The sequence below is a fragment of the Protopterus annectens genome, chromosome 12.part0 (genome assembly GCF_019279795.1).
Source record: "Protopterus annectens isolate FY-2018-M chromosome 12.part0, PAN1.0, whole genome shotgun sequence".
Classification (NCBI taxonomy): Eukaryota; Metazoa; Chordata; order Ceratodontiformes; family Protopteridae; genus Protopterus; species Protopterus annectens.
This window is the reverse complement of record NC_056746.1, coordinates 1,119,777,630-1,119,798,077: the sequence shown is the minus strand read 5'-3', so window position 1 is coordinate 1,119,798,077 and position 20,448 is coordinate 1,119,777,630. Positions and strand designations below refer to the sequence as shown.

General features: G+C 42.6%; 1 protein-coding gene across 3 annotated transcripts in view; it reads right to left on the bottom strand.

Annotated features, from left to right (window-relative positions):
* ZNFX1 (zinc finger NFX1-type containing 1) overlaps nucleotides 1–20,448 on the bottom strand; it is a 359,279-nt gene that overhangs the window by 7,768 nt on the left and 331,063 nt on the right. For all 3 annotated transcript variants that reach the window (XM_044090129.1, XM_044090128.1, XM_044090127.1), the window contains exon 13: nucleotides 12,866–12,961. In XM_044090129.1, coding sequence (XP_043946064.1) covers nucleotides 12,866–12,961 — 96 coding nt within the window. The remainder of the gene's footprint in view (nucleotides 1–12,865; nucleotides 12,962–20,448) is intronic.

Genomic DNA, 20,448 nt, shown 5'->3' with positions numbered 1-20,448 from the left:
ATCCCTAGCCTCTTGTTTGAGACACCCATGAATATTTCACATCTACTTAGTACCATGTATAACAAAAGAAGTCAAGTGATGAGAACCTCTGTCCACTGCCACCCCCACCCCACCCCAATCAGGTTGAAAAAACACCTCAACTACAACAGTCCAATGAAATGCCTTTGGGAAATACAAGCATTCAAATTACACATGTCTCTTCTGTATTTGTCCCCCAACCCACCTCATCTTACCCCACTATCCATAATGCAAGAAAATGCCTCCTTTATTCTGCTGTCACTGAAGAACACAGACTTCATACTAATTTCTTAAAATTATCTAGAGAGTACTACGTAGTGGAACGTTCAAATTAATTTAATACATTGCCTTACTAAGTAGCACAAGTAAAAACAATCACAAATCCTAAAATACATTAAAACATAAATACATAAATGAACCATAATATGAATGTAAACACATAAAACATAACATCAATTAAAATATAAAGACAAAGTAAAAAAGTAACAGTATTAAATTATTTAAAAGTTAAATTAAATAAATGGGTCTTAAGCAACCTCTTAGGCCACTGAGTGTTGAAGCACCTCAGAGTCACCCAAGTAAAAGGTTCCAAAGGCACAAGGTCTAAAAGGTAAAGCAGCAAACACGACAGGATTCAAGTCATGCCTTCACACCCACCATCAGTTTCTAGCTGGCAGTGTGGAGCAATTGACAGGAAAGAATGGTACTGCACAAGCAGTACTTTGAGTAACTAGAATGGACTCATTACCTGAAGGGATGCAAAAACAAGGAGTAAAACTTTACTGACAATAAAATGCTAAATCTGCAGCAAGTAGTGGCACTAAAAGATTGGTGTAGTGTAGTAGTAATGTGATGAACTTGTAAGTAACTGGGTACAGTAAGATGCAATTAAGTTTTCCTGTACTGCAAGTTATATAAGGCACATCATGTTTCCTTTTTTTTTTTTTTTACACATTTGTTAACCAAACAGATGGGCTGGTCACAGAACTCTCTTCAGCCACAGTCTAGCTGAAGGTCTCATTTACATGACTCTGCATAAACAGCATAAAATTATTATTCAGTTATTTTACTTTAGTGCTATGATTACTCAGCAGAGAGTTCTCTTGCAAGTTAGATGCACTTCTGGTATAGCAACATAGGGATTGTTGGTCTCTCCAGCACAAGTCTAGTGAGTTAGATAAGTTTACTCCCACCCCCTCACAAATTGGCGGTGATTATAACAGGTTTCCAAAGATTAGGGATAACCAAGGGAAACGGTGAGTGCTGTGCTACATGTCTATACAAAGGAATAAGAAGAAATTAGCCAAGATAAAACTATTGAAGGTAAATCTAAAGTTCAATGTAATAAAAATAGTGTGGGCATACAGCACAGTGAACTAAGGGAATCATCCAACAATGAGCAAGCAACAATAAAAGAGGTCCTAGGGGAATTTAGAAAAATGAACTCAACATTGGACAAAATTCATGACAAAGACTAAGGAAAGAGTCTGAGAGACAGAGACAGTTATAAGTAACCATGCTGATGCTATACAAGACACGCTACATGAGACAGAGTGGCTACGACTTAGAGCTGAGGCAGCCGAAGTATAACTATACATGTTTGAGGAAATGTTACCTGACTCACAAGACAGAGCCATGCATAAAAATATAAGACTGTGTGGAATATCAAAAGGCAAGAAAGGGAAAAGATGCCATGATTTCATCATGCATCTTCTATCAGAGTGGACTGGTCTACAACCTGAGAATTTCAAGGTTGAGAGAGCACACAGGATAGCTTGCATACCTGGCAACAATCAACCTCCCAGGCATATTATTGCTAGGCTGACCAAGATAATTTCTGAGGAAATATCCTCAAGATCCAAAGAAGTCATCCTATTGCTGTACTCTTCCTTTAACAGACCCATCATGAAATACTATTTCCCCTTTGACAAGTACAAATCTAAGCATATTGCTCGACAGGAAAGGCCCCAAAGACTTCTAACCAATAAAATTAAAGACATTAAATCCTTCAACTATCATGACAGAGTAGCATGATTCCCCTTATACTTAGTAGTCTTTTACTTCTTAATCTTGCCTTTTGAGCCATAAAGATCCATCCTTATCTCACTTTCTATTTCTTCAGAAAACCAGTGGCTCTATAAACACGCAGATTAGGAACCTGAATCTACAGCAATGAATCAGCAAGACTCACTGGATCACTGGATGGATAAATTTGTAACTCATCATATTCCCAACCTGTGAAATAGGTTACCACCACAGGTCATGCAAAGTGTCACTATGGCTACACTGAAGGCTAGTATTGATGATGGGATGGGAAAATATGCACTTAGACCAGGATAATCATGTATCATCCTGCGTGATTTGGGAGTTGAGAACTATTACGTGCTCATAAACGGTGGTAAGAACTTTTAAGTGCACCAACTTAAGGTGTACAGGGCTAGGCATCTTATGGTCCCCATCATCACTTTTCTAGTATTGTTCCCATGTTTCTATTGGTAGCTCTGTCTATAACATTAAGTACTGGCATGCAGTAGTTGGGATATTTTAACTAAACTTATTTATCATGCAAAATAATTTTATTATCAAAGTGCATGTACTCTTGCTCCCAAAAGGTAAATTAAACACAGAAAGAAATATTTTTCACATCAGTTATTTGTTTTTACTCTGAAGAATTAAGAAGCATGCAAGCAGAGGAGCCCTGATGTCAGTGGCACAAATGGTTAAACAGCACAAATCAAAAGAAATCCAATATGCCAGTGTGACCAAAGATGAAATGATAACCACCTGGAGAGCAGCTAACACTCAATCCACTGAGCCTGGAGACAGACAGCCTTGCAGCAGCTGTACTTGCACAGCACACAGAAAAAGGGCCAATGAATCCATGCCTAAAATGTAGACTGAATTAAAGAAACTAGAACTGGAAATGTAACGTGGAAATGTGGAGGAGGTGAGTGAATAAAACAGCTTCAAATGCAAAGAGAGCAAGAACAGTCAGAGGCTGTAGCTGCAGTGAGGGATAAAGAGTGAGATAAAAGAGGAAAGCAGTGCTGGCTATTAATGAAAGACAGAAAAGTACGGGTGGTGGAAACCAAGCCCTGGATACCAAAAACAGTGATACACCATTTCCTTATTATAAGGGTTTTAACCCTTTATGAAAGACACAGGAGTACTGGGGGGGGGGGGCAAAGACAGTAATACACCATTTCCTTAGTATAAGGGTTTTAACCCTTTATGAAAGACATAGGAGTACTGGGGGGGGGGGGGGCAAAGACAGTAATACACCATTTCCTTAGTATAAGGGTTTTAACCCTCTGCACATATGTAAGGCGATGCATGCTGTGAATGAGATACAGATTATCTTGAGTACCTAAAAGTGAGGGACATTTTGTTTGAGTTGTATAAATTAACTCCTGAAGCTTATAATAAAATGTTTGGAGAACACAGGAAAAGAGCAGAGTATGGTGTCATTGAAGTAAATGCAGAACTAAGTACATAATTTCAAAGGTGGGTGAGTGGATTTCGGGTTATTATCTTTGAAATATAAGGAGATTTTATGATGAGGAAGCAAGAATTCAGTCCTTTGTCAGAGAATGAGAATCTGGTTGACAAGCCAGGAATGCACCAATGTTGAAAATATGGGTAGGAAGGGTAACCTCTACTTAGTCAGCAAGGCACAAATGCACATAAAGGGGCACACAACACTAAATATGGATATAAGGGAACCAATGGGGCAACCTAAGTAATCACAGCAGGCCTCACAAGAAGACAGCAGGCCTCACAAGAAGAGGGAGAGTCAAATGCTACTAGTACATACCCATGTCCTCAGGTTAAATGTTTTTACTGTAATCAAATAGGGCAGGTACAATACAAAGGCACACAGTGACAAGGTAGAGAACAAAAGTCATGTGGCAGCAAGCAGAGGTGGTAACATGGTAGTGGTGGGTTGCCTGGACATAACCATTGTTTCAGACTACCATAATAGCCTGCACCTTAACTGGAAGGAAGAAAAAGAGACCATTTCCAAGAGGGACACAGCATTAGACATAACTATTGTTAAGCCTGAAGTGGTTAAAAATGAGTAATATTTGCTTGCGAGTCCATACCTCTTACAACCTGTAAGATTCACCTTTTCTGAAAAAGTTAGTTGAGTTTACTTGGATAAATAAGGGGATAAGGGAAAAAGCAGCTGGCAGTGTTTGATGACACCATAGCAAACACTTTAATAAGAAATGTGTGGTTTTTTTTGATAATGCAATACCTTGTTCAACTGTGAATACACAAAGCTAGACATGGGGGCAAGCGCAAGGGGATGGCAGTATGAGTGAGACCCATCCAGGGCCACATCTTCAACAGAAGCTGATGATACGACTATTTCACAGGAAGAGTTGGGTGACAAGTTTAAACATGAGCCACAGCTGTTGAAAGGTACTGGGTTTCCCTTGGATGGAGCTACTTCAAGAAGAGAGGTAGGTGGTACTAACATGCCTGAACCTGATCCTTAATTGTAAAAGATATTAGATTTTGTTTGGAAAGGGAATGGGGAGATTCATAAAGAAAGACCTGAGACAGGCTCTGTTCTCAGAACCTAACAAACAGAACTTGATGGAGGTAGCCTATGAGGCTCATTATCCTCAAGGGGCAGTAGTAGTCAATTTTTTTTCCTCACTACAGCTGACCATCAGCTGCTGCCAGCTCATCTCTTCATTCACTAAGTCTCCCAGACCCTCTTCAGCTGCATCCCAGGCTCTGCCACTCCACATCCTGGGCCAGTGAGGAGATAAAAGATGTTGGTGCAATCTCATACTGCTGCTGGGGAGTATGCCCTAACTACTGCCCCTTTCACTGCACCACTGCATGTTCTACAAACACTGCCCTCAGGAGATGTATATGTATTTCCCCCACAAAGGCGGCCCCTCCACAGAACTAACCAATTACCGCCCCCATAGCTATTCTCTCTCCACCCTCCAAAATACTAGAGAGATGCATACACTCTCAGGTCTCAGACTACCTCCTTACTAACAACCTCCTTTCCAATACTCAGCATGGTGTCCGACCAAACCATAGCACCACCACTGCCTTACTCTCCTTTACTAACACTATCCTTCAGCATAAAAACAATGGCTATCTCTCCTCTGCTACTTTCCTAGACCTATCTAAAGCATTTGACATGGTCCCACACAAACAACTGATCTCTGTCCTCAATAACCTATCCTTCTCTCAATCAGTCACCAACTGGTTTCAGAGTTACCCGTCTGACTGCCAACAATCTGTTGTATGGCAGAATGACATATCTCCCCAACTACCTGTCTCCATAGGGGTTCCCCAAGGATCCATCCTTGGACCCCTACTCTTCTCTGTTTTCACCAATAATCTAGCCTCTGCCACCAAACATGGCATACTCATACAATACACAGATGACTCAACCATCATCTGCTCAGCCCAGTCCCTACCCAAACTGCAAAAAGTCACACAGGAAGCCTTTTCCTCTGTTGAAACTTGGTTATCCGATGTCCAATTAATACTCAACCCAAACAAAACTAAACTACTCATCTTCCAACCCACCAAACATACTCAGAACAACTCTCACTTTAACATCACAGCAAAAGACAACACCACTATATACCCAACTGAATACACCAAATTGCTAGGAGTGGAAATAGACAATAAACTAAAATTTGACATTCACATATCCATGACCATAAAAAAGTCCACAAAAAAAATAGGAGCGTTATACAGAAATAAGCAACTTCTCACCAAAGCAGCAAAGATTTCAATAGCAAATTCCCACCTTATCTCCACCCTACTTTATGCCTTTCCAATATATACCAACCTAAGGCAATGCGATCTAAACAAGCTAGAGACCTGCTACAACAAAATCGCCAAATTCGCCACAGGGGCATCCTACCATAGTCACCACTGTCTCTCACTTGCTGAACTGAGCTGGCTTGAACTCCCTCACCTCCTTCAATGGTATCAACTCTCACTCACCCACAAACTAGTAAACCATCCACTAAATGTCCCATCCCTCCAGTATCTACTCCAACCCTATCGCACCACCAGACCACTAAGATCCAGCAACAAAAATCACTTGCAGATCACTAAAGCCAATAACTCTGCTGGTGAAGCACTATTCTCTTATACCATATCCAAATTATGGAACTCCCTCCCACCCACAATTACCTCCGTACCATCATGCACCCACTTCAAAACTTTGCTAAAAGCGCACCTAAAAACATGCTGGCTATGCCCTTGCAACTCCCACTCTAATATCACCCACACCATCCAACCACTACCTTTCTTTCCACCCCACTAACTACCTTGATTATAGCAAGCTCAGATGCTCATAAGCCTAGTACATATTATACAGCAGGAACTTCTTATTGTAACATTTGTTAATGTCTGTTATGTACTTCACAGATAAAGATTCTAGTTGTCTACTGATGTACTATGTTCTTCATCTGTATATATGTTTGTAATTAATTGCTATGTTAATCAAATTGTTAATCGTTATGTAATCCAATGTAACTACTGTCTGTTTATCTTAACTGTGGAGCTTTTCTCCCCGGGCCTCTGCTGAAAATGGACCTACATCCAGTCGGACACTCCCGGTCAACAAATGTAAATAAATAAATAAAAATAAATAATTTCTGCACATGCACAACTCCCAACTAAGCGTCTCACTGCTTATGCATCCCAGAACCCCACTAGGCTTGTACACTGCTGATGGCAGTATTCCTAAGCTGACTCCCCCCCCCCCAAATATGTAAGATAACAGCAGAGGCTCACTCCCATCCTTCCTCTGTGGCCCCTCCAGCACCCATGTTACTAACTGAATATGGGTCATTGCGGTACATTAAGGATTGTATCCCTCTGTGCATGGAGCCACTGGGAGAGTCAATTTACTGGAGCAAGAGGTTAATGTACAAACAGTGGACTCCTGAAGGAGGACTATTAGAAGAAATGATACAGCAGTACTGCCAACAGCATAATGATGAGCACTTCTGGCCATAACCCATGGCAGTAACATAGCAAGAGTGGGATGAAAGGGTGTCCTGGGTATAAAGTGTTAGCTGTTACAACCCAGACCTATTTTCTGTACTGAAATGCCAATACAGAAAGGCACGTGAGTCAGTGTTTTTTTTTTTTCTTTTTTTTCAAAGTTCTGTTGAGAGTGGGGGGGGGGGGCTGGATTTGGTGTTGCATGATTGATGAAATGGCTTCCTACAATAATCTAATGACTTTTTTAAGAGCTGGCAGGGGTGCATGATTTGGTGGGGCATTATTAGCAGTGGATGTGCTGTAGGAAACCAACTGGCTTTCTACAATAATCTGAAGATGTTTTTTTTTCCCCCTCTCCTCTTGAAGAGCTTGTAGAATGCAGAGATTGGCTGCTGGACGGAAGAGCTGAGAGGGGTAGGATCCAAGTTCATGGGACTGGCACATGGTGCTAGATGAGCCAGCTATGGCTCTAACCCATGATATTCTTTTTTCAGGCCGCATGGGTGTAACAAATAAAAAGATAAAGGCTTATGCATAATTTTTATTGGTCAAGTATTGCCAAAGATTTGTCAAAGTTTTCCAAGATGTATGACTAGTGCCAAACCTTTGGCAATACAGGAGATAAAGCTAAGGATGTTTTGATGCCTTTGCCTGTTAGTGATAAACTGTTTCAGGTGGGAGCCATGGACCACAGGTAAAAGTTATATATAGGTATTGGTAGAATATGAAGTTAGATGTCCTGAGGCAGTGGCTCTGCTTTCTACTGAAGTAGAGAAAGAGGCAGATGCTCTGTTAGAAATTATCAGAAGGGTAGATTTTCACTGGAAAATACTGATAAATGAGATGTTAATTTCCGATCAGACCTGTTGACCTGTTTGTGGAAGCTTTGTGGGTTAAAGCATTTAAGGACTGCATTCTACTATTCATCAACATATGGCCAGCTACAAACATAAGACAAAACTGAGAGCATTTCCAGATCAGTTTAAATGGGAGGAGGATGAGTATTTTCCCCATTTCCTTTTTGTATACATAGAGGTGCCCCAAGAATCCACAGTTTTTGTTTTTTGTTGTTTGATTTTCTGTATGTCCATGGGGTGATAAGGACCCTTGAATGGTGAGTGGAAGGATGAATATGATTCCCACAAGCAGTCTGCTATGGAGTACATCCTAAATTTCAGGACTGCTTAGGGAGCTTGTGGGGTTGGCACAGGATCACCTAATACTAGCAAAACATCAACAAAAGGTCTAAACAGCCAAAGTCCAAGAATATACTGCCAGGTAGAAGGTTACGATGCTTATTCATGTTTGAAAGAAAAAATATGTATCCAGCATGGGGGGAGCCTTTCATTACTGTAGGAAAGGTATGTTATGTTAACTACAATGTGAAGATGCCAGGCAAGAACACAGACATTACTATATTAACATGACAAAGTTCTACCCTGATACAGAAACACTAGTTCTCAGAATCTGCAGAGGGACTCAGGAGATTTCAGAGAGGCATCTTTGATCAACCTCCCTCAGTCTGACTGCTCAGTGGAAGAGACTCAAGAAAGCTGGGTAGTACTACAGCAGGTTAGGGGGTTAAGCCCTATCCAACTGGTAGAGCACTATATGGACAGAGGGATGCAATGGCCCATCAAAGGAGGAGTGACACGAGTCTCTTATATAGAGCCTACAGTGGGTTGTGCAACTTTTCTAATAGAGTCTGCCGGCTATTCAGGACGGGTCTATATCATATGAGCGAATTGCACAAACTGAGAGCGCTCATAATATCGAACGTACCGAACCTCGAAGTGCTTCTTCTGAGATTGCGATACAGTGAAGAATGGGATATCTGCCCTTTCCTCACCGATCTTGGAGTTGGAATATATATTTAGCGGGGGATGTGGAGAGTGCAGCCCCCCACAATAGGAAGTTTGAGGTCCGGTACGTTCGATATTATGAGCATTCGCAATTTGTGCGATTCGCTCATATGATATAGACCCATTCAGGACTTGGTTAGAGTATACGTATTTATTAAAAATTTAAATTCAGATGGCATTTTAACACAAAGAACTAGGCAGTGTACTCAGCTACTGCACCCTCAACTTATGATGTTTGTTTCTTGAGGGCATCTCAAGAAAATTTAATAGAGGTCCAAGAAATGGAGAGATGTGTAAGGAAGTTATAATGATCTCAGGCAAGTTTGTACTGTTTTCAGATGTGAACTATAAATACGTGATTGAACTTGCATTTATTTTTTCAGTACTGTGAAATGATGTATAAAACATATAATTGCTTTTTCTGTGAAATGCAGCAAATATGCAAAACAAAATATACAACAGATATGCAAAACATCAAATGCTGTACAAGACCGGGTAAAAAAGATTGCATAGGACGTGTAAATGATTTGCTCTGGAGCTGCAGCAAAATGTAAACTTTGATCTTGTCCTGTGGGGGCAAGTAATTGTTTTCCTGAAGAAATGTTGCTTTACTCTTTCTGTAGCGAAAAACAGTACGTACGTACGTACGTACGTACGTACGTACACACACACACACACACACACACACACACACACACACACACACACACACACACACACACACACACGCTCTCCCAGGTAGTGAAACCAATCAAGAAATAACTAACTAATTAAGGATTTATATAATTTATCTGAGGTCTACTGTCCGCAGTTTGGATCTGGATGATAAGCCAAAAGGCTGGAACTCAGGCCAGGAAGCAGGAGCCTTCTGATCTGATATGGGAGAGAGGGGAGATTTGTTTGGGAAGGTTTATGTTAATAGTCTATCTCCCAGTGCTAACCCATCCCGAGACTCTCCTCCAGGGTCGGGTCTATATTAGTACATCGAAGTTTCAGGTCTTTGAATGTTCTAATATCGACACCTAGTAACCGAAAACCGGTAAGACCAAAAATTTAGAACATCAAATTTTTTCCTAGGGAAAAAATTTGCTGTTCCAAAACACATACACACAACACAAACACACCAAACACACAGCAATCCACACACATACACCTAAAATCTTACATCTAAACCTACACTAAACTGTACATACACCACTATCTACTCACTTACCTTAATCCAAAACCTAACCCTAATGTCCGTCACTATCGCACACACACCTCACCCGCGCCCTAACCCTAACTCACCTATCCCACCCTAACCCTCACGTCCAAACATTCGCACACTTACCTGACCCGCGCCCTAACCCTAACTCACATATCCCACCCTAACCCTCACGTCCACACAATCGCGCACTTACCTGAACCCGACCGTAACTTTCCACCACAGAGCTGAAAATAGCGAAGCGACAATAACGGACAACCAAATTCTTTCCCTAGGAAAGAATTCGGTTATCTAAAAATTCACTGTTTTCAACTTTGGGTTACTAGGTGTCGATATTAGAACATTCGAAGATCTGACACTTCGATTTTCTAATATAGACCCTCCAGAGTCAAGCGCTATGACCTTCTTAATGTGAAGATTCACTTCTTGCTTTGAAAACCCAGCACTCAAAAGCCAGTCTGGAATAGTTCTTTGTGCTGTCATAGATGAACTGCATGGACTTTGTACTCATCCGTAACAGCAAATTTGTTCTGTTTATGCTTTCCTGTTGTACTTTACAATGTTTAGAATGGGGACGCCAGTGCCTATTAATTCTTTCAGCTTTAGTTTAGTTAGGAACTATTTAGTTGATTAAATAGATTTTTCTTAAGCATTCTATCTGTTTAAAGCTGATTATTTTACTTTTTTTGTATACATTCTAGCACTCTGTATATTTAACTCAGACTACATTGCCCAATTTTTTTTTCAGTAAAGAATTCAATGTATTTAATGTTAACATCTTGTGATTATATATATTATTTGATAAAAAGGGTACTGCCGTCCTATGGTGCAAGATTGTGACATCCACCTCTAAAAAACAGACAACTTACCTAATACTTACTTCTTATAGTTTAGGTGGCTTATATTTTTCACAATGGGACAGAAATTACAGTTTTCCAGGCCTGGTTTTCTGTCATTAAGCAGAAAGAAGATTATAGTACTGGAAGGTTTAACTATTTTCTCCTGGAAATTGTGTGTGTGTGTGTGTGTGTGTGTGTGTGTGTGTGTGTGTGTGTGTGTGTGTGTGTGTGTGTGTGTATGCGCATGCGTATGCATGCAGTAGCTTATCTTTTACAATTTCTGTGGGTAATCCAGTAAAGTAAGGCAGTGATTTCAGTTGGAAGGCAAGTAAGGCCCGTAAAGCCAGAACCTATAACTGTGCTCTGTTGTTGTTCAGTTTGACACTTACTTGAATTGTGTTTACCCTTAACCCAAAATAACAGTACATATTTTCTACATGCTCATATGGCTAAATTTTACTTTGTTACTTAACAGTGATTTACATTTATATATAGACAGAGAGTGATGTTACTGTTTACCAATATTTTTGGGGTCACTGGAGTGGATTGAAGAAACACAGGCACTGTCTTTCATATTATCAGTAACAGTGGCATTGCTCATGAAGCCATACTCCTGCTAGTCCTCACAAGACCATCTGCAAACCTATTCAGGCTGCATCAGAGGAAAGACTGACTACACCTGGAAAATGCTGTTTTTTCAGAAATTTCCATAGAATGTCATAGTCCACTATACCAAGTGCTAAGAAGAAATCTAAAAAGCACAATAAAAAAACAAAGGTTCACGGTTTTCTTGGCAGCAGAAAGTCACTGACTAACCCAACTAATGAGGTCTTAGTACCAGGTCAACACATGGCATCGACAAAGAGAGAACTGACAAGATTATGGAAGGTTCTCAATGTGAACTGTACTCACCCACATTTTCAAAAACATCAGTCACGAAGGACAAATTCGAGACTGACCTGAATTTGGAAAACAAACCCAAGTTCTATTGTGTCTTCTCAAAGACTGGCGTTATCAGCATCCCCTTCTCCAATCAAATCTACACAGTATGAGCTGTTAAACAGCCCAGATATCCAGATATCCAATCTTTATCTACAGTCTTAAGAGTTAAGACAGATGTTTCGTTACTGCTGTCATCTTTCCAGATCTCTGTCTTCTTGTAAAAGACTGATGTCTAATATCTCCAATAATGAACTATCTGTGACCATTTATCTTTTCTAAGACTACACAGAATGGACCTACATTCAAGATTATGTCACCCTTTTTAATATTATGATTCTCCACCAAACTATATCACTCAATAATATTCAAAGATGGAGCTTAGGAATGATTTATTCCCATCATGATCTAATAACAACTGGGCACTTGCATTTCACAGTTACCATACTCCCCAGAAAACATCAATAGCTACAGTTGTTACATGGGCTAACTGGCATCAGACTCCATATAGGCAGACTAAGCATTTCATCGCCTTTGGAAAGGTCCTGTATATGGTGTTCTGAAGCTAAACTTTATAAGCTGGTGATCAAAGCCTGCAAATAGTTCTATCAAAAGCAAGATGAATTTAACTACAGGATAAACAATATGTTTGGCATACGGTCCTGAAAAAGGGTAGAAAAGTTAAACACGTGCAAAGCCCAGCTCTTTCATTTGCTTGAGAGTTTAATCTGTAGTTTGTTGTTGACCTATACTCTCCAGTATCCAATGACTCTGTTTCAAAATATCATCTGTAAAAACCTGTATGAAATTTTTTGTGTGTCTACTACAGGCATTACTTTTTGCCTGATAAACAACCAGATTATTGCAGCTTGCACCCATAGGCACTAACTAATGATGCTTAAATGCTTGCAGCTAGTTTTAACAACATAACATTTTACTTACTGTCCTTAGTGAGCATGTGTGTACCGAGGCATATGTTACCATTACAAAAAAGGAAAGCTTACCTTTATGTTCTCATATAGCAATACAGAGGGATGGTTCTCCAGGTGATCATATATGTGAGGTGTTAGTAGTCGGGCAATGTCAGGGCGCATTCGATGCTGAAATAATGAAACAAAATTAAGCAGTGGAGATTGAATCTACATGATGCTTCTGCATTTGCAAAAAAAATAAAACTTCTGAGCTAAAACCTACAATTAGAATAAGCCTATCACAAATACAGCATACAACACTGTCATAATACAGTACTGGCACATATCATAACTTCTTTACTTCAGTATTACTGGAGAACTTTTAGTTATGTACTTACCATAACTTCGGATGTATGGGATCCATCTCGCCTACATTCATAACAGATGGGTTCGGAGCCGATCCATCGGCTCCGACTCGGCAACTAATACATTAGCACGAAGTCTCTCATTGGCTGGGCTACTACCTATCCCAGGATGCACTACACCTGCTTCCCCAGATCTTGTTTGTTCGCTTTCATACATCCATGCAAACACAGAAAAACTAGTAGTCACTATAACCAACTAAAGTTCTTCAAGAAAGATCACCAAAAAGGGACTACAGCTCCTCTAAATCCGAATGGAAGGGGGAAGGAGGGTGGGTACTTATGAATGTAGGCGAGATGGATCCCATACATCCGAAGTTATGGTAAGTACATAACTAAAAGATGTAATGGGATCCTATCTCGCCTACATTCATAACAGATGGGACAGCGTCCCTAGCACCTAAATCCCGGGTGGCTCATTGGAAAACACTCCTGAGAACTGTGGAACCAAAGGAAGCCCTGCCTCGAGAAACCACATCCAATTTGTAATGAGAAATGAAAGTGTGCGGAGAATTCCAGGTTGCCGCAGCACAAATATCATCTATTGATAATTTGGAGTGAAAAGCTACAGAAGTAGCCATTGCCTGGTAGAATGAGCCTTGACTTTAAAGGGAAGCTCTTTGTTAGCCTGTGAATAAATAAAAATGATACAATCTTTAATCCATTTAGCTATGGAGGTTTTTGTTACTGGTTGACCCAATCTGTTCATTGCAAAGGAAACAAACAATTGATTTGATTTCCGCTTGTGAGCGGTTCTATTCAAGTAAAAACGCAGTTGTCTATGTACATCCAATTGATGCAAGGTATATTCTGCGTTATTAGAGAATTCTGGGAAAAACACAGGGAGTTCTATAGTTTGTTGAATACAGAAAGAGGAGGCCACCTTTGGTATAAAGGAAGGGTTTAATTTCAATGAAACTCTATGCTTGTGAAAAATCAAATAGGGAGGATCAGAACAAAGAGCTTGAAGTTCTGAAACTCGCCTGGCAGAAGTTATGGCCACTAAAAAGGCCGTTTTCCAAGACAGAAATTTTAAATCACAGGTAGCAGCTGGTTCGAAAGGACGGGCAGTTAGGGCAGCAAGAACCATATTCAAGTCCCAAGGGGGGACAGGATGAGATAATGGAGACCTAAGGAGCCACACACCTTTAAGAAAAGCCTTACAAAGTTTGTGAGACATCAATGAAGGTTCAAATGAGGCATGAAAATTAGAGATCGCCGCTAGCTGAACCTTAATGGTAGAAACTGAAGAGCCCAACTGAAAAAGGGAGGCCAGAAAATTCAGAACCTCCGATACTGGTGCAGTGAGAGGGTCTATACCCGTTCCTGAGCCCAGAAGGCAAACCTTTTCCATTTGCTGGAATAAAGTTTGATAGTGGAAGGTTTATGAGAAGAAGACAATATGTGGACCACGTCCGGAGAAAGAGCATTGTCTCGGACTAAGGATGGAAGTGGAGTAACCATGCTGCCAACTTCAAGGACCTGAGAGACGGGTGAAGCCGTCCTGACTGATGAGTCAGCAGGTCTGGCACCGGATCCAGAAACCATGGACCTTCTATCGCATGCCTCTGTAGGAAAGGGAACCAAACTTGACGAGGCCAGTGCGGGGCAATCAAAATCATCTCGCTCTCCAGGTAAATGGCCTTCTGTATCACCCTCGGTAGGAGGGGAAACGGGGGGAAGGCGTAGAGAAGACCGGGGGGCCAAATGTGGGTCAGAGTGTCCCTGGGAATCTGTCCCTGAGAAGGGAACAGCGTGAAGAACTCTCTGCATTTCGCATTGTGAGGGCTGGCAAACAGGTCGCAGCAAGGGAGACCCCATCTGTCGAAGATTTTTGCAGATACTCCCTGGTTGAGGGACCACTCGTGGGGTAAAAGAATGGTCCTGCTTAATCTGTCCACAATCACATTGGATTTCCCCGGTATGTGCGTTGCCATTAGAAAGCGGTTGGTAGCTACCGCCCAGTGCCAAAGTCTCATGGCTTCTCTGCACAGTGGGTAAGACCTGGTTCCACCTTGCTTGTTTATGTACCACACCACCGACATGTTGTCGGATAGGATAGCAATCGGGCCTTGTGGGAGAGCGTGATGGAGAGCTTGGAGTACCAAGAGTACCGCTCTCATCTCCAGGACATTGATATGCAAATGCGTTTCCTGGATCTGCCATGTGCCTTGAACCAACCTGTCCAGGTAATGACCCCCCCACCCTACCTGGGAGGCGTCCGTAGTCACAGTGGCAATGGGACGTTGAGGTATAAAGGGTCGCCCCTGGTCGAGATTGGATTGGAGAAGCCACCAACGCAGATCTCGACGGCAACTTTCCGTGATCATGTTTAAATGGTTCAAGGGAAGTTCCTGATAAGACCATTGAACCGACAGTAGCCATTGTAAAATTTGCATGTGAAGTCTGGCCAAGGGAACTAAAAGTATGGTTGATGCCATCAAACCCAACAGTTGTAGAATCTGATGGGCCAGGGCTCTTAGTAGGGGAAGACAGGATTTGACTTGATCTTGTAGGACCTGAATTCTTGCTGCCGGTAAAAAGGCGTGCATTCTTTTTGTGTCTAAGTCTGCACCTATAAAAGTAATACGCTGAGATGGCTGTAGTACAGATTTTTGCAAATTGAACGTAATCCCTAAGAAACAGCCCAAGGTGAACATGGCGCTGAGTGCCTGGAATAGTAGATACTCGGAGGTGGCAGTAAGGAGCCAGTCATCTAGATATGGAAACACTTGGAATCCCAGACTTCTCAGGTGAGCAGTTACCACTGCCAGACACTTGGTGAACACCCTGGGGGCTGTGGTGAGACCAAAGGGCAGTGCTCGGAATTGGAAATGACTGACTCCGAGGTGGAAGCGTAAGTGTCTCCTGGACTCTTGAGCTATCGGAATGTGATAGTAAGCGTCCTGGAGATCTATGGAGCACATCCATGCATCTTTTCCCCGCAAAGGAAGAATAGATTGAAGAGTGACCATTCGAATTTGGACTTTTACAAAATGATTCAATGAACTGAGGTCCAAAATGGGCCTGAAGTCCCCTGTCTTTTGGTACCAAAATAATCTTGAGTAAGTTCCTAATCCGATCTGGTCGATGGGGACAGGCTGGATGGCTCCTTTTTCTAGCAGCTTTGAAACCTCTAATGCTGCCTGATACCCGCTGACTGGGTGGTACGTCCGGGATTTCCCTTAAAGAAGGGGGGGGTTTGTTGAAGGGGATGATGTATCCTCTGGTAATAATGCGAAGCACCCACTGATCGCTTGTTATGGATTCCCAAGCTTGTGGGTGCGCCGCAAATCGACCCCCGACTGGCTCCGGAGTTGCACAGTCGGGCAACAACTCAGGGACGCTGGTTGTATGAAGAACCACGAAAGGAATCGCGGTCTCCAGAGTTACGGGGGCCTCTGCCACCTCTGGGGCGGCGTCTTCCAGAATTTCCCCCTCCCCTGCCTCTGGAGGGGGAATCACTGGGTGGAGTAGGGAAAGACTTTTGAGATTTTCTAAACCACATTTTCCCTCCTCTCTGAGCCTTGGGGTAAGGCCTAGAAGGAGCGGAAAATCGGGCCCCAACGGCAGTCAAAGTCTTGCCCTCCTGCTCGCACCGAGTTAGTGTGTCCTTCACCTTGGGTCCAAACAAAGATGACCCATCAAAGGGGGCGTCGGCGAAGGAAGACTTGAAGGCCTCCATAAGCGAACACAAGCGTAACCAGGCGTGTCTCCTGAGGGCAACGCCTGTTCCGCTGCTCTACTCGCCTTCGGCCGCATAGGAAATGAGCCTCATGGACGAGTTAACAATAGAAAAGAGGGTAGTCATCTGGGCGCCAACTGTCGGGGCCAGTGCCTCAGGTAGATTACCAACAAGGAGTCATTTAGCTCTTTGAGGAGATCCCTTTGGAGCCTCGTAAAATGACATAAGTAGTTCAGCGACCGTAAGGTAAAGGCCGCTGAAGACAGGGTACGCTTCCCGTACCTATCCATGCTCCTGGAATCCTTATTAGGAGGATGAACAGACGTTGAAGCCTCTGCCACGTCCTGCTGTGTGGCAGAAGCCACCACCAAAGCATCTACAGGCACACCCTTTGTGAGAAATTCCTTCTGGGGGGGGCTGACAAAAACTTATTGGGCCTCGCAGGCACCGGTTCCACAGAATCAGGGTGTTCCCACACCTTTCGAGAAACCAAATCAAGGAGTTCATCGAAGGGCGGAGACACCTAGGAGGCGGAAGGCTGGGCCCCAAAGGCCTTGAGGAAGACTGACTCCTCAGCTGAAGGGTTTTTGGCTTGCCAGTCACCTCTCTGTCTCAGAATTTCCAAGATATCTGAGAAGGAGATATCATCCGAAGATGATTTGGGGGACCCTTCTGCGTCATCGAGGTCAGTATCTGATGTAACAGACTCATCTTGGGAGTCTACGTGCTTCCTCTTACACAATTTCTTCCGTGGGGGTTCGTCCGAAGCAGTTTCGGACGGACCACCCGGAAGAAGGGACCCCCGATGGGGGTATCCTCAGGCCCTGGGGCCCCGCTGCCAGGGAGCTGCAACACAACAGAGGCACCAGTCTCCAAATCTAGGGACGGTGAGGTAGAATCTTGCTGAACCGGCAAAGGCATGGCCAGCGCGCTCCTCATGGCCTCAAAGGCCGGACCTCCAGAATCCAAGGAGGTCACTGGTCTAGAGGCCACGATGGCACTGGGAATTCCAGCAGCCGATGCTCCGAGAGGAAGACTAGGCAATCAAGCACCCAATCCCAAAGTGTTCCCCTCGGGCCCGGCTGAAGAGGTTGCAGTACCAAACCCTGAACCGGAGGACAGGGTAGGAAGCACAGTCGGAACCGAGAGACCTCGAAGGGGTCTCTGCTCCGACCGTATGGCTCCGCTTTGCTCCACCACCACCGACTCCAACGGCTCCGAGGAGGTTAGAGGAGGAATCGAATGTGTTGGAGGGGGGATCGGCTCCGAAGCTAACTGTGCTGGAGCCGAGACCAATTTAGTAAAAACTGGAGATTGGAATAGCCTCTGTATCACCCTATCCAGGTCCGAATCAGAGAGTCTCGATGATTTAGAGGAGGTAGACAATCAAGAAGACTTTCCTCTCGGCTCCGAGAGAGAAGGGGACCGGCTGCGAAACGGCTCCAACGCTATCAGCGCTGGTTCCACCACAGCATGGACCACCATCGGCTCCGACAGAGCTTTCTTCGGAGCCGAGGGGGAAGAGTCTGAGCTGCACACCTCCACCAGCTCCGAAGCCATTGGAACCGATGGAGGTGATTCACCTCTCGATACTCCAACCTGCGGCTCCGAAACCAATGGAGCCGAGGCAGGAGGTATCGAGGCAGACCCTTCGACCCTCGGCCCCGAAGTCAGTGGAGCCGAGAAAAGAAGAAGTCAATTTTGGCTTTTTAGTAGACGGCTCCGACGGACTTGTCGGAGCCGACGATCTTTTCTTTTTGGAAGCAACAGGTGGATCCAAGGCTTCCTCAAAAGAAGGTTTAATAAGCCCTTTCAAAATTAGCTTGTTCTTGCGTTCTTGAAGAACTCTAGAGGAGAACGCATGACAGACGCTACAAGTCTCTTGCAGATGTTTCGGCCCCAAACAATAAACACAGACTGAATGGCTGTCTGTAATGGACATTTTATAACTGCACCGAGTGCATTTTTTAAAGCCTGACTTTTGCTCCTTAGACATAATACAGGCCCTTCAACAAGTAAGTTTTTTAAAACCTGACTTTACAACAACAAGTAAGCACTATAAACAAAATTGCGCCAACTGAAAAGCGCGAGACACACTGGCGCGAGCACTGAGGAAAAAAATTTACCTCACAACAAACAGTCACAGGCAAAACAAGTTCAACGGCCCAAAGCCCTCTAATTTAAACGGGCTTGGCCCGAAAAACAATTAACCAAAAAAGTAAATTAAGGCTGAACAGCACTCAAAGGTAGGGCAAAGGCCCTCTAACTTAAACGGGCCTTGCCCGACTGAAAAGAATAAAGTACCAGAAGACACTCAAACACACAAAATATATAAAATAGTAAGGAATAGTAAGGAATAGCTGTTAAAACAGCTGTTTGGTTAATGTAGACAAAAACCCCAAGGTCAAAGACCAATAAAGGTAAAAAAGAACCACTTAGCTCCAGCCAAGTCGAGACCACGTCCAGCTTGTAAAGCGGCAAACGAGATCTGGGGAAGCAGGTGTAGTGCATCCTGGGATAGGGAGTAGCCCAGCCAATGAGAGACTTTGTGCTAGTGTATTAGTTGCCGAGTCGGAGCCGATGGATCGGCTCCGAACCCATCTGTTATGAATGTAGGCGAGATAGGATCCCATTACATCAAGTAGTTAATCATGTACTCTTAATGCAACAGTTTCTGAACCATACTGCCTTTTGGTTGTTTATGCACACATACATACATACATACAAACACACAAATAACAGGGCAAAAAAAGGGGATAATGAATGGAACTGTAAATGAACTATACAGTAGTTATTCCTGAAGCTGTAAGTACTAAATAAAGGAGTAATCCATACAGACTAAAGTAAAACTAATTAATAAATGAACAAACACATAGATAAATAAATTAAAATATAACTAACATAGTAATGTGTGCATATGTGAAATAAAAATTAACATTCTAGTGTGTGTGTGTGTGTGTGTGTGTGTGTGTGTGTGTGTGTGTGTGTGTGTGTGTGCGCGCATGTGACAGAGTGTATGTGTGTATGCCTGTCTGTTTTCCCTAAGTATGCAATGTATCTATACCATGTTTTAGCTTTAGACTATTACTAATAACTTAATAAATTAACTTTCTGCTGTGACTGCAATTTTCTATCAATGATGATCAACATGATCAACATTTGTGTAACATTTATGAACCTTCTTGTTTGCAAAAAGTATTCTCTCCTTTGATTTAAACTGCAAGCTTCGTAATGTGCTGCTTTAAGATTTGTGACACTTAATGTTGTCAATTTTTTTTATTATCTGAGCACAAATAACTGCATTTGCAACTCATACATTATAATAGGCATAAGACAATGGGTTAATCTTAGTAAAAACAGCTTTTAAGTAAGAATGTGTGCGCATACATGTGTATCTGTTTGTATGCTAGCCCACACTTGTATGACTGAATAGAATTTCACTTCACAGTCATTGAAAGATTCACAGGAGCTGCTTGGCTTTATCCAGCTGGAAACTGAAGCATCCTCATTTTACAAAATAACATTTTTTTATAATCTTTGTACCGCACATAGCATGCTGGTGTATTGCT